Below are 15,837 nucleotides of genomic sequence, written 5' to 3' on the forward strand. Positions count from 1 at the left end.
ATACTTACCTTAGGCAAAGCTTTATTTCCACTAAAAAAACAAAATGCTATCTCTATTTTGTCCAAGCAAAACTCTGCAGGCAAAAGCAGAAGTTTGCTCTTTGCAAAATCTTTGGCACTGCACAAAATACGGACTATGTCAGTTAACAGAACTTTTATGTATCTCGCCTGATAATAAATTCCTATGACATCGTTCAAATACGTCTAGAACTGAGATTATCCTACAATGCAAGTGCCAGAAAAGCAGATCTATGACGATCAGTAGTCTTCTAAAAATTATCCATGATAATTTGAGATCTGCTTACTTCCAAATGTTAATAGAGTAACTACCGTAAGCTATATACCTGCCCTAAACAACTTGGAAATTTAGAATAAACAGAATTGATCATCTCTCTATCATCTAACTGTCCATAACTGTGGTGGAAAGATTATGAGCTTCATTCATTTCTGATGGTCAGAACAAATTCATGGGCTGAGAAATACTGAATTATAAATGTGTATCTTTTAGTTCATGGATTTCAATGTTGCAGTTTAAAAAAAACTCCTAAAGTATAAATTAAGAATAAATTAATATTCTTGAAAATTCACAACATATTTTTCCACTGTTATTTTCTGCAATTTACTATACATCTGACAGCCAACAACAATCAGTTTATTTGTAGCAATAACATTTCTTCTAATGACATGGTTCTAAGTCATATTGTATGAGGTTGAGGGCAATTTTTATGACCTACAATATCATATATGCTTCTCTTACATCATTGCATTGAATGTAACTATTCTTTGCGTGGAGGAAGTCCAGAGAGTCTGTAACTGTTGTGAACTTCAGATGATCTGGTTTCTGGCGATATTTTGTCTGCAAACAGAATAAAGGACAATTATGATGAAGTATAATACAGAAGATTCTATACAAAGGATGTCATGTATAACATAACATTTTCATTATAGGTTCATTGGAGTCTAACAGATTTTGTGTGTCAAATATAGCTATTAGCCCAATTAGTTAAACCAGACCAGGAAATCAGTTTCAGTCCAGGCTTCCATATCATAATGATTGTATAAGGAAGAATCTTGATGGCCTACAAATCTTACAGATGCACAATCCTATGAAAGAGTTAGCAATACCTCACTGATGAGTTCTCCAGCCTTCTTCACATTTTCTATATGAGGGGATCTTAGAGGCATCCAGCCAACTCCCTTCATGCAATTCAGATCAGACTTGTAGGAAAACTATCAAATAAAAACAAAGCCAAAATGTGAGAATGTATCACAGGACATGGATTTATATTCACATTTGAACATTTATATTTTCTGAGATACTGGGATGATTTTTTAACCCATTCATATATTCCTTTTGGAATAAATAATGTATCACTGACAAATTTAGGAAAGAATAGACATCATTTCGGGGGCATCTTTTCTGAGATGTTTCCTTACCTAAACTGATAAAAAGAATGATCATGGACAGGCAAAAAAGCAGTGACAGCAGAAGCAAGTTCTGACTTCCTGCTAGCTTCCCCATTAACTTTGGTTGTGGAAAGTTGAAAGGAAGCAATCATGTAACGGTGGCTGACCACAGCAGCATGATATTTCAAGTTCTTTAGACCAGTAGTCTAAATGGATCTTGGATTTTGAATGCATTTTTTAAGTTAGCCTATTTGAGATACGTTTATTTTTTTAAAAAGAGTCATTGCTCTATGGTGCACTGTAAATCAATCAATCAAACAAACAAACGTGTATGTTGTCCATCTCACCAAAGGCAACTCTAGGTTACAAACAGACTTTAGGTTACAAACAGACAGGAGAGTTTTAGTAGTATAAATGCTTATCTCAATGCCTACTATTGAATATGACTACCTACCTATGATTGTCTTTATACAAACCTTAAAGTATACACCTATACAAATGCTATAGTATCCTTTAAAAGGAATGAAGCAGCCCTTAACTGTTTTAGTTAGTATATCAGTTAAGGGCTGTTTCACTATAGTGTAATAATGCTTTGCTTTAGTATATTAGCTATGCTTAGGGAAGAATCCAAGAGTGATTCTCCAACATTATTAATACTTGTCATTGAAAAGATCCTGTTGGGTGAAATCTTTTAAACTGCATTCTAAAAAGTACTAATTTGAGTTTGGAATCTATCAAATTATATGCTTTTGCTTTGATTTAGGCTAAACCTTCAGCCAATAAAGAGCCTTGGTGGTGCAGCAGACTAAAGCACTGTTAAGTAACACCAGCTGCCTGCAATTATTGCAAGTTCAAATATCACCAGGCTCAAGGTTGACTCAGCCTTCCATCCTTTCGAGATAAGTAAAATGAGGACCCGGTTTGTGGGGGCAATAAGGTGACTTTGTATTAAAAAGAACACCGCTGGGGGGGGGCGAAAGCCCTACTAAGCAGGTATATACAAAAGTATGAAGGCTATAGCTTAATGCATTGCAAGCCGCCCTGAGTCTCCGGAAAAGGACGGCATATAAATTGAACCAATAAATAAATAAATAGTACTATAGTATTTATGTCAATTTATTTATTATGTACTATTTATTAATTCAATTGCAAAACTGAATTAATATAATCCTTTAGCATAACTATTGAAAAAAAAAATTCTGAATTTATTAATCAACCATGTCCTTCAGAATGTACAGGTGCAGAAAAGCTTTAATAGATATAATTGTATACCAGACAGCCTATTTATTTAGTAAAGATAGCAATACTTGTTTGATTCACCCTGCACTGTTCTGTTATTGGCTGTCCAAGATAATTGTCTAAGTGTTACATTATTCTTACCTCTGACATTCAAGCACATGCATTACCTCACTCTGCAGCAAATGAACTCTTTTGGCCCACTTCATCCTCAAGTCTTCAGGGAGCACTGTGTATTGATGCAATCTTTTCCTGTATTCCTGGTCACTGATGAGATTCTGGGCTTTTCTAGCATGAACTAGATTAACCATGTCCATAGGGAGATTGTACTGAGAACAGGTATTTCTCGAGCTTTTCTTATATTCCTGTTCACTCTGTAATTTAGCAGCATGCAAGCAGTGTAGCAGATTGGTATCATCCAGAATGCTTCTGGCACCAATAAGCTTCCCCCTCTCGGAAACGAAGTTGTGCTTGTACTGTAGCTGTGATGGAAAAGAAAACGGGATTTATCTTGCACCCCTGCATCTGTGATGCTTTAAAAAGTAAGCTTTATGTCTCTCTCTATATATATATAAAAGGAAAGTGTTCACTGCAATGGACAATTCAATACATGAAAGAACCACCACATATTTTATTGGTGTTGTGCTTCTGTTCACTTTTCATCTTTTACATGTCAAAAACCTGGTTCTGATCAGCACATGCCAAGAGAAATTGTATTGTTTGAACAACAGGACTGTATATGTGAAAAAAGTGAGATTTTGTAGAAAGTCCTTTTGAATTCAATGGTTAAGTATTTGAGGAACTTGCTGCTAGTAGGAAAGCTGGAACATGACTGTGAGATGAAGCATTATACAGGTGAGAGCATCTGCATCTGTTTTATTTGTACGGTGCCAAGTTGGTTTTTCAATATCATCAAAGAGATAGCATGTTCATAAGCATCTCTCAGCATGACTCAGGCTATGTTGTGTTTATCTTAAAGTTATTTTGATGTATTCAAAATAGTTATTGTTATGCAAAAGATGCTATATTTGAATGTGGTCTGTAATATATGAAATCGCCTAGAGAAATGGTACTTGCATGAAGTCACTGGGATTGAGGAAAAGGGTTTAAAATCTTGACTTCTCACAATAACCAAAGAGAACAAATCTACAGATTGTAGGGGTATCACTACAATCTGCACTGAAAAGTAGCATTCTTATAATAGTGAAAGTTTGAATGTTGCTCATAGCGGCCTTATTACTTGACTTTGGGGAGAGAGGGTGTGCATTTTGTTTCAGGAAATTTAATTCCCATACAAAAACATTGGGCTTCTAAAAGCAGAAATTAATATATTACAATCAAATGTAAATGTAAATCTATCTTCATGTCCCATAGCTGCTTTACTGGAATACCCAAGGAAATAAATGGATTATCTATTTACATGGATCGATATTATTTTGCATGTTCTGGGTACATCTGAATGAAACATCCAGAGATGTTTTTCTTTCCCCTATTCCCATTGCAAGAGCTTCAGCCCTGCTTTGTTTCTGATTAACAGTGACTTTTTTTTAATTCACACAAAGAATCTCATTCATAAGTAATACATTCTGTCTCACATCCTTGTCTCACATGATTATGGGGCTGCTTTAATTCAGTAAAATCGGCTTTCTACAATGTATTACACGAAGTTAACAAAAATTAGGCAAGATGGAAGGCTGCATAATTCAACTCACATCACTGGCAATTTCTCGGGAGGCCTTGGCAGTCTGGAAAGGGATGGCTTCCATTGTCAGTTTATAACCCTGAGCACGGAGATTATGCCAAGATTCCCTGTATTTTGCCTAAAGTGGAAATGGCAACTTTAGTTTTCTTGGTTAAATTTTAACTAAAAACTAAATTAACAAAAGGAACTTGTTTGAGTTGCAATACGGGTTTCAAAATAGTTCACATAGGTTTTAGTCATTTGTAGAAAGATGCTTCTTCAAATCAAATCAAATAAAAACAATGCAATAAACATATCAAATGGTAACTATCTTTATATGGATTGTTTAATTTGTAGAGATGTATAAGGAATAATTACATCTGTAAAAAACCATGAGCCACCTACAAAACATATATTTGATGTGGATAGAAATTTTCACCCATATCATTTTTGCATGCATTTATTCATTTTCTGGGCTCTTTCTATTTCCACATTACTATGGGAAAGAAAAGAAGGTGAAAAATTCAGGATAGATAGTTCTCCTATCTATTCTAATATTAACATCCCAAAACAACTGCAATCATTATAACAATCTGATCACAGAATTTTTAATTCTAAAAATTCACTACATTGGAACCAATGTCAGTATAAAGACCATTTTCAATAAAAAAATTTGAAAAAACTAATATGCAAATTTTAAATGCAGCAATGCCAATGAATTAAGATACTGATATAATAGATGCAAAAGGGAATTAAAATTATCAGCTGTCAAAGCAGTCAGATTTTCCTCTAAAGAATCATGGCAGCAAATATAAAATGCAACATAGAGGTTAAAATTGTAATAAATAGATAAACCACAACTACTCTGACAGAGGATCAAGGACAGAAGATCGCAATTACATTTCATACATATCAGTAAAATGGATAAAACTGTCGACCTCTCCTGTATAGAATAGGAACTTAAAGACACTTATTAAGGAGAAATATGCCCAAGCCTAAAATAAGCACTTACCTCACTAATGTTCGCTGCATTCAATTTTGCCCTTTCAAACTCAGGAAGTCCCAGGGTTACCCTACAGTGATGCAAAGTGTCTTCTCCTGCTGCTTTGTACAGGCGCTAGGAGAATTGTTTTTAAAAGTTGAATTAACAAAAATTCCTTTTAAATGTTATTTAGTTACATTTCTGAAATGAAAGTACAGTCACAGGTTGGGATTTGTTTTTAACATATATTTCTAAATACCACATGTTTTGAATAAAATATGGATTTTATTTTAACGGAAATAATACATACATACATACTAAAATATTTTCCATATTTGCACAATAGACAAAATATGGAACTCTCCAGTCCAAAACTGAAAGCTTTGATCAAGAATTTCCACAACTGAAGAGAATCAATAGCACATAATGAAATTATAATCAATTTTCTCCATGTAGAAAAAGAGAGAAAAACAATGCTCCCCATTGCACTGTTGCAATTGCTGTGACTTGCAACCTCTATTCCCCATCTGAGGGAGAAGGGCAGTTTAGAAATAGGATGGATAGGATAGGATAGGATAGGATAGGATAGGATAGGATAGGATAGGATAGGATAGGATAGGATAGGATAGGATAGGATAGGTAGGTAGGTAGGTAGGTAGGTAGATACTGTTTTCTTAAAGTAGATACATAATTTCCACCCACCATATTGTTTCTTTCATGTTCATTGCATGCTAAGAATAGAAGAGGGATTTGTCAGTGTCCTACTTTCCATTTCTATTCTGTCACTACTATATACACAATTATAATAATATTATATACATGAAAGGGTTAATGCTAATGGAATAACAGGCCATTGTGGGGCCGTCCCCACTAACAACTTTGGAAAGTTCCTGTGCCTAGATCTAACTATACAAATAATGTAATTTGTTGCCTGTTGTTCACGTCTTGCTCTTTCTCTGTTTTTGCTTGCCTTTTATCCCCTTTTTTGCCAGCAAATGTTTTTGATGTTTGCTGATGTTTAATAAATAAACATCAAGCTACATTTTTGTTAGCTGTACTGTATAGTATGTATACTTCCTCTGATCTCAATATCAGGAATGACTGGGGATGTATGGGTGCAAGCTAAAAGAGCCCACAATAACTCAAAGAGAAAGGATGAGGGCAGATGAAACAAAATTTTAGGGTGTCACTCTTATCCATACTTTTCTTTTTCAATGGCACATATAGCTGTAGGAGAGACCCCTTTGGTCTAGTAGTTAAGGCACCAGGCCAGAGGCTGTTAAGTTCTAGTCGAGCCTTAAACAAGAAAGCTGACTGTGTGATTTTGAGCCAGTCACTCTTAGCTCATGATGTCAGGCTTGGGTGAAAAGTTGATCAGTCAATTCCTGTTCCAACCAATGGATTATCACTCAGTGATTCGAAAAAGTGAACTCTCTACTTGAAGAGAAAATGCTAAAAATAAAAAAAAATAGCTGGAGGTTTGTGGATTTTCCCTAAAACAGGTGCATTTTTCTATTATTATTCTTGAAATAGAAGAAAAACCAGCTGATATCGACTCAATCCTTGGATGTCCCAAAATGGGGAAGATTTCAATCTGGATGCTATTTTTGAACCTCCCGGTATTAGAAACATTTCAGTCAGCATTTCTGTCTAAAGAGGAACATTTGTTCCTTGCATTCAGTCAGCAAATACACAGCTGAGTTTTTAAAGGACAGAAATAAATAGAAATAAAGAAAATCATAACCCCATGCAAACCGCAATCTTTACAAAAAAGGCGATATACAATTATTTCTCTCATGCAAAATAAAAGCACATTGTAACATTGCATTTCTTGCTTTTTTCTTTTTTTTTTACAAACATTTACATTTCAAAATATTCTACCTCTTAGTCTGATTTATTATGTTATATGTAATATGTAATAATATATTCTGCATTTAATGTTTTGGGTCAATCAATATTTTGTTAACTAATTAATCTTAATTAATTAATCTTATCAATTGAAAAAACATTACAACACTTAAAAAAAGTTATTGAAAAGAACGAATCTATAAACTACAGAAATAAGACAGCACTAATCCATGATTTCTAAAGCCTTATTTCATGACATTTCCATAAACATTCAATGTTACTCTGGAAAAAAAAAACATAGCAAGGAAGTTTAGGGGACCAAACAGTTTCCCGATGCGGATTTTATTTTATTTTCATTTTAATGGTGAAATGAATCTGCAAGGGTCTTCTGAATAGTTTAAGAAATCAGAAGCAAGATTCTTGGCCTCTGGTGCTTTAAGTGAGTTTTTGAACACATTGATGTTAACTATCTTTGAGACTGTCCTTCCAGTATACCCCTTTGCATTATGGCTGCTTTCAAGAACAAAAGAGAAGTCATTTGCACGAATCCCTATGAAATAACTGCTCTGATTTGTTTTCTTTGTCAGTCTGATTGACAAAGAGATATTAAAAGCTTTTCTAGGAATAATAAAAAATGATCTCACAATGTTAAAGGATAAATTGATGGTGCTTTGCTCTCTCCCCACCCCACCCCCTTTCTTTTTTTTAGTATATTACACTTCTCAGAGCATGCTGCTTTCCTCTCTCCCCACATATTGCATTTTAAAGAGAGCATTTTCTGATCCATGTTAGCAGAACCTACCTCATTAGCAATCATATTGCTGAATTTTGCATGAAGGAGGCCAGGAGAGTCTGTCACTGATGTGTACTTGAAGGAATTTGCTTGCTGACGGTATTTACTCTGAATTCACACAGTGAGAGGCAGACAAAAGGAGAAATGCAAGATAAGGACATTATATTTTCAATGCTACAGATTTGGCTAGTACTTTACACAGAATATGTTACATGCAGCAATATATTGACCTGTACAATATATCATTTCAATCTCTTGCCTCCATATCATTAACCGGACCTGTATAGTAAAATCAAGAGACTCCCTAAAAAATAAACAAGGATTACAGTAGTTGTTGGCTTTGCTTCTTTTGAACTATATCTTAGCATTTTGGTGGAAATGATAAACAACCAGATATTTAATACACTTCAGTATTTTTTAAAAAAACAAAATTATTAAAAGTTCCAGAACTAGTCTTAAGTGAAGTAGAAATAATTATTCCACATTAAATATTATTGTGACTTTTCCTTGGTTAAGCAATCATTTCAATGATCTTTAGACTGGAAATTTTACAACCCAGTTTTTGGCTTAGTTGGTTTGGTCCACTCATCAGTTTGTTGTGGTGCTGTAGAGCCTCAAATGTTTGATTCAACTCAAAGTAGATTTGATTAAATAATCTCTTCACTTAGAAGCTTTGAACTGAATCCGTTCAGATCTAATATTTTTTACTAAAATTCCTGACAGAAATAAAACACTTACATTACAGCTCGAAAAAGTTGGATCTCTTTTATCAATAGTAGAGAGGTTCTACATTCACATAAGTCTAAAGGGCTTCCAAAGGATAAATAGGCCGGCTGGTTGGGTCTGTTTAGTCATATATTAGAACACATATGGAATAGGACATGCCCCCAAAGGATGAAAGCCAAACACCTCACTCTCCCTACCTTTTCTGCCTTTTTAAAGGGCTTTTTAATCCAGAGAGGCTTCTTCAGATGGGATATTAAAAAGAGATTGGGAACTATGAGCAAGAAGAGGACAAGCAGGGGGAGGATTCAGTTGTCTTCACCTCTAGGATCTTTTGACGAAAAACATTTACACCATGTTTATACATGAAAGGAAATGACATGCACATTTTTAAAATGTGGTTTCTGCCATTATATCTATTTTGGTCTTTATTTTGCCTTATTATTGACCCATTCTTTTGCTCTGGAGAAAAACTTAAGAGTGAGATAAGAGAGAGAGAGAGAGCAGGAGAGAGAGAGGACGAGGGAGAGAGTGCATAGTAATGAGGAAGAGTAATTCTCTTTCCAGGCCACTTATATCGAGTCACTTGGGTTTTGAAAAATGTGATTCTATGTCTAATATAAAAACACAGACTTCCTTTCATCTGGAAAGGAGCATTTCCTTCTACAAAGGATCACCCTAATGTACCAATCACTTGGGTCCTGATTACAGAACAGAAAGTTTCTGAAAGTAGTTATCAAGGTCTGGAAAACCTTGAACTCCGTTCAGTTCATCCAGGATATAAATTGAATGATCAAATAAAGAAGAATGGTGGGAATGAGAGCCCACCCTTAATCAGGAAGCCTCTTTGTCAGTTTTACACAGACATCTGGCAAAACCTTGTTTGTAGCTGAAGAAATCAAAAACATCTTTTGTTACCTCACTGATGAGTTCAGAAGCTTTCTTCTTTGCTTCAATCTCCAAGGCCCCAGGTATGATACAGCCAACTCCTCTCATAAAGTTCAAGTCAGATCGGTATAAATTCTATGAGAAACCAATCAAAACTAATTGATAGCATAGAACTAAGAAGTGGTTATTCAAATGCTTTCTTTATAAATAACTTCTGCTGCATGAAACATATATAACCTTCAACCATACTGGAATTGAATCTCCTTGTTTCATGATCAGAATAACAGAATAATAGAGTTGGAAGGGACCTTGTAGGTCTTCTACTCCAATCTCCTTCTAAGGCAGGAAACCATTTCAGATAAATGGTTCATTCAAACACACTTTCATTTAAATGCACAAAACATTAGCCCAGTCTTGTCTTGTCTTGTCTTGTCTTGTCTTGTCTTGTCTTGTCTTGTCTTGTCTTGTCTTGTCTTGTCTTGTCTTGTCTTGTCTTGTCTTGTCTTGTCTGTCTGTCTGTCTGTCTGTCTGTCTGTCTGTCTGTCTGTCTGTCTCTGTATAACTCTATCTATCTATCTAACTATTGGCAGAAAACAATACCTAATTCTGAAGTCGATTATGTATAAAATTGTAAATTATTTTTGATATTTCCTCTAAAAATCATTCATATCAATTAAAAACCCTACACTGATGAAATGATCATGTTTATACTCACCCCAGAAACATTAACTGACTACTTTTTTAATGTCACAGTTGTAACAGTGGTATTATATGTATGTATGTACATGTGTGTGAACACACATAGTTTACACATTTTAATAGTTATTAAAAGATACAAAAATTTAGGTACTGCTGAATCAGAAAAAGATAGACAACAGGCAGCCTACCTGCCTATTGGGAAAGGGTCTCCATCTATGGACATTTTACTTCAGTGTGGAAACCTTCATAGCCAGATTTTTGGAAGCCCTTTTGACTATTGCTTCTTAATGTCAAGTCTATCTGTAACAAATAATCTGTTCTTGTCCACAGTTTGATATGGATGAGATGATAGATCTAGCTTACTCCAACAAAAGCTAGTTGTTCACCTCAAAATGTGTCCTCCCAAATTTCAGTTTGGCAGAAACCATTATCTCAGAGCTAGGGAAATAGAGTAGCTACTGGCATCCATAATCTTCTACAATATACTGAAGGCACTGGGCCACAGGGTTAAGTCAAGTGGGTCCTGTTGCTGCACCATTTCTTCTGGTGGTGGGCAGGATCCTTTCTTGAGCTGCTAGATTCCATTGTCAGGATGGTAGAGTTCCGTAGTTAGGGAAATTCAACCTGTTATCTCTGGTTGGACTGTCAGGAATCCTGATTATTGTTATAGCCCAAATTTTCATGGGAGATAGCATGTTATACCCACAACACAGTCTGATTAATATATGTCCTTTGTCGTGGTAAAATAGCTCTGATTTCTATTGCACAGTGTCAATGTCATCAACAAGGAGAATGGACTATTGCTGAAATTTGTGGAATCCAAGTCATTTCCAGAGGGTATTAGGGGAGATTCCTAAATAAGTCCACTGAGATTTAATTGTTAGCTTGAATGTGAGGACAACAGTGGCTTTGTGATGAAATTGCATCTGAGCAAGCAGAGCTCCTTGGACTACTGAGGAGTTCAAGAAATTGCTGTGTTATTTTAAGAACTGAATATAAACTATTCAAGAGACCTATTGAATTTAAGCAGCATATAAATCTAGTACATACAATACATAAATATATTAGAAAATATATTCTTAAAACCCAGTCTTTAAATTTTCATAGGAGCAGAATGGGGAGGTCTATTTATACCAGAATCCTCAATCTTTCTGGCTTTGCAGATCAGCTGGGGGAAAGAGCGGATGGTTCCGTGCAAGCACATGTATGGGCACAGCTCCATTTGCACTAGCAATGTGCATATGCACCAACTGCTCACCCAAATGGAGAGCGTATGCACGCACTTGCCTACTGCTTGCGCAAGTGGGGATGCATGTACACTTGCACACCATTTCCGTGGTCCAGTGGTAAATAGCTCATGGCCACTATTGAGCCATCGCCCAAAGTTTGGGGACTCCTGATTTATACTGATTAAGGGAGGAAAATAAATGATTATAAAACTATAATTTATTATTATAAAAGTATACTTTAAATGGCTCAGCCCACTTTGATTTGAATCTGACCTTGCCCAATTTTCAAATGTGATTTTCACTAAAGATGGATCTGTCTCTCTGTCTAACAGAAAATGTTCACCCCTCAATTAAACATGGTATGCAGAACCATAATTTACCTCACTCTGTAGTTTGTAAGCTTTTTTAGCACACTGCAGCCTCATATCCTCCGACAGCGATGTATAATCATGAAGCAGTTGTCTATATTCCTGATCACTGATCAAAGACTGGGCTTTTCTGGCATGTACTAAATTCACCATGTCTAATGGTAGGTAGAACTTATTCTTCTGATTATCAAAATCTTTCCTGTAATTTATCTAAGAAGGAAGTAAAAACAAATGCTATTTTTCAGTCATGACTTAAAAGACATTCATAGAAAGTCATTTGACAAATTCTTTTGAAACTATTCCTTTACAATTATTATTATTATTATTAATTAGGAAACAGGCAAAAATTATAATATAATCACAGGAAACAACTGGTCACTGGGATGTACTGTTATTATTTGCTCCTCAACAAGCTAGGCATGCATTATGTGCACATTACTGAATCCTGTTCCTAAGTATATGAGTATTGCCTTAGAAGTCTTTCTAGTACTTTCAAAACTGTTCTTCAATGAAAAATGCCTGTATTATATTTGTGAGCAAAATCAACACTAGCCAGAGCATAAAACAACTGAAAGCAGTATAAAATCAGAAAATATGGAAAGAGCTGGTCCATAGAATCACCAAAAATATGTTATGATTGAATGAATATCAGCAGCAGCAGCAGCAGCATCCTGCTAGAAAGTTAAAAACATCTTTTGCCCTCTTCATTTTTCTCCTAACATCTTCTTTTGACATTGTTCCTGAATGTATCTTCCCTTCCATTCCCATACTTAATATTGGTGTGTTATTATTTTTTGCTCATTTTGTTGGATCTGTGTTCCTTTCATTGTATCCTTACAGAAACAAAATCTTATGATGCAGCGGCGTCCAACCTTTTGGGCACCAGGGACCTGTTCTGTGGAGAGAGGTTTTTCCATGGACCGGAGATGGTGTGGTTTCATGTTTTGCCTGCATCCCACAGATGAGGCTTAGCTTGTTTGCACGGCCTGATTTCTGGCATGCTGCAGACCGGTGCTGGTCTACGGACTGGGGGTTGGGGACCTCTGTTATAATGCCCAATAACTCAGATAGCTTAAGAACTTATTTAGGGAAGACAAGTCTATCACTGATTTAAACAATGATGGTGACATGGATTTTCTGGAGACATCTTTATTTTATTTATTTATTTATAATTTAAATTTTTATACCGTCCTTCTTCCGATGGACTCAGGGCGGTGCAAAGCCACAATAAAACACATATATCCATAAAGTTTAAAAACAGTTTAAAACATATTAAATAATTTGGCCCTTATATTAAAAAACTAAAGCACCCATTAAAATTCGTTATTTAAGCCAGCCCAGCCTGTTGAAACAGTAAAGTCTTAAGGGCATGGCGAAAGGTATGTAGGTCAGGGATCATATGTATCTCCGGGGGCAATTCATTCAAGAGGGCAGGTGCCCCCACAGAGAATGTTCTCCCCCTGGGGGTCGCCAGTTGACATTGTTTGACCAACGGCACCCTGAGGAGTCCCTCTCTGTGAGAGCGTATTAGCCAGTGGGAGGCTATCGGTGGCAGAAGGCGATCTCGTAAGTACCAGGTCCTAAGCCATGGAGCACTTTAAAGATAGTAACCATCTTGGCCATGACTCTAGGTACTGAAGAAAGATGGCAAAAGGAGTTATGGTATTGATGTCTTATCCATGCATTCTGTTTTTTCTTTTGTTTTGATAGGCATCTGCTTGGTTGATGAAATAAGGATGCTGGATTAGATAATTAGATTAGATTAGACCAGACTAGATTAGATAATTCTGTCAAGGATCTTATATTCTTATGCCAATAGAGGTGAAAGTATCATCCACTTATATTGTTTTGAATGTGCTGCTCTTAACCAATTAAATATTTGCTTATTAAAAATATGGTGATACAAGTTTATTTAGTGTACCACTTACATCACTTTGTAGCAAAGCTGCATGCATGAAGTGAGAAATGTTTATATCTTCCAAGCCATGGGAACCAATCAACTGCCCCCTCATTTTCTCAAAGGCCTCCTTATACTTATACTGAGGAAGAAAAAGAAAAGATCAACATAGCAAAAACATGAAAAGTGAAATAAAAGTATCCATTACTGCATTGCTTTTTGTTTTCTTCTCAGATAGTGAAGACTTTACGTAAAGCCATATGTATCAAATGGCCATATTCAGGCGAAACCAAATCTAGTTTACAAGAAAGGGAATGTGAATTTAGAAATTCAAATTACATTTATTAACATGTACTTTATTTAAGCAACAGCTGGTTTTTAATTGTTATGAGTAGTACTAAAGTGGTACTAAAGTGGTACTAAAAACACACAGTATTATATTTATTCACATAATCCTTGAAAATATAGATACATGTTATCCCATTACAATAGATCATCACACCTGCTCATTTGTTTTATTTTGTTGAAGTCCATATAATGGCCTAAGATGAGTTGCAATATTACTGAGGATGAGCTTAACATCTCTGAGTTAAACTCTTGATATACTTGGAGAAAAGATTTAAGAATTACTCTAAATAATAATAAGCCAGTAAACCATTTTAAGGAGTAGATGAATACTTTAACCTAAAAACCACACTAGAATATATTCAATCTGTTATCCGAATTTCCTAATTCTAAAGTAAAGAGCTTTATAATAATAATGTAACAGCAATTGTACTTTTGGAGACTACAACTGAAAGTTTAATAGGTAAGTATACTTCTAGATAACAAATTCAAGGTTCTGTGTTAATAATTGGGACTAGCTTTGATTCTGAGCCATTGCTACTGAATTAAATTCCATAAATAAATAAAATAAAGGACATCATGTTTCAGTATCAATTTCAAGTCCATCTTATCGCATACAATACAAAACCCCAACGATGCCCTTGAAGTGATGTCCCAGTGCCTGGAGGCCGTACGGATCTGGATGGGGAGAAACGGGCTCAGGCTTAACCCATCCAAGACCGAGTGGCTGTGGTTTCCGACGTCCCGATATAGTCAGCTGGCGCCATCGCTGGCTATTGGGGGCGAATCATTGGCCCCCACGGAAAGGGTTCGTAACTTGGGCGTCCTCCTGGATTCACAGCTGTCTTTAGAAGAGCACTTGACGGCCGTGACCGGGAGGATTTTTCATCAGGTTCGCCTGATTCACCAGTTACGTCCCTTTCTAGATCGGGACTCGTTACGCACAGTCACTCATGCCCTCGTCACCTCTCGTCTGGACTATTGTAATGCTCTCTACATGGGGCTCCCCTTGAGGTGCACCCGGAGGCTCCAACTGGCGCAGAGTGCGGCCGCGCGGGTGATTATGGGAGCAACATGGAGCTCCCATGTAACACCTCTCCTGCGCGAGCTGCACTGGCTCCCGGTGGTCTTCCGGGTGCGCTTCAAGGTTCTGGTTACCACCTTTAAAGCGCTCCATGGCTTAGGACCTGGTTATCTACGGGACCGCCTACTACCACCAACAGCCTCCCACCGACCAGTACGCTCCCACAGAGAAGGGCTTCTCCAGGTGCCGTCGGCCAAACAATGTCGGCTGTCGGCCCCTAGGGGGAGAGCCTTCTCTGTGGGGGCACCGACGATCTGGAATGAGCTCCCCCCAGAGATACGGAGGATCCCGGATCTGCGCACCTTCCGCCGCGAGTTGAAGACGCTTTTATTTCATCAAGCGGGCCTCGCCTAAATCTTCTCCCTTTTAAGTGTAAATTTTAAATTTTTAATGTATTTTAAAATTATGGGTATTTTAAATTATGGGTATTAATTCAGCCAAATTTATTTAATTCATTTTATTTGATTTTAAATTTTCTATATCTATGTGTTTTATTTCATGGCTGTACACCGCCCTGAGTCCTTCGGGAGTAGGGCGGTATAGAAATTCAATAAATAATAATAATAATAACAATACAGACAAAATAAGAGGCAATTTTATATACCGTTTGATTCTTTTTCCCAATTTGCACTTAAGAATTTTATTGGGAGTAGGAGAG

General features: G+C 36.3%; 1 protein-coding gene across 3 annotated transcripts in view; it reads right to left on the minus strand.

The window, feature by feature from the left end:
* The window catches only part of NRAP (nebulin related anchoring protein), a 69,302-nt gene that overhangs the window by 7,775 nt on the left and 45,690 nt on the right, over positions 1 to 15,837 (minus strand). For all 3 annotated transcript variants that reach the window (XM_034440157.3, XM_034440158.3, XM_034440156.3), the window contains exons 29-37: positions 13,782 to 13,892; positions 11,866 to 12,063; positions 9,588 to 9,692; positions 7,956 to 8,054; positions 5,336 to 5,440; positions 4,355 to 4,462; positions 2,813 to 3,124; positions 1,125 to 1,229; positions 757 to 855 (exon numbers count right to left, since the gene is read on the minus strand). In XM_034440157.3, coding sequence (XP_034296048.2) covers positions 757 to 855; positions 1,125 to 1,229; positions 2,813 to 3,124; positions 4,355 to 4,462; positions 5,336 to 5,440; positions 7,956 to 8,054; positions 9,588 to 9,692; positions 11,866 to 12,063; positions 13,782 to 13,892 — 1,242 coding nt within the window. The remainder of the gene's footprint in view (positions 1 to 756; positions 856 to 1,124; positions 1,230 to 2,812; positions 3,125 to 4,354; positions 4,463 to 5,335; positions 5,441 to 7,955; positions 8,055 to 9,587; positions 9,693 to 11,865; positions 12,064 to 13,781; positions 13,893 to 15,837) is intronic.

Source organism: Pantherophis guttatus, chromosome 6, assembly GCF_059756535.1.
Source record: "Pantherophis guttatus breed Tessera chromosome 6, ASM5975653v1, whole genome shotgun sequence".
Classification (NCBI taxonomy): Eukaryota; Metazoa; Chordata; class Lepidosauria; order Squamata; family Colubridae; genus Pantherophis; species Pantherophis guttatus.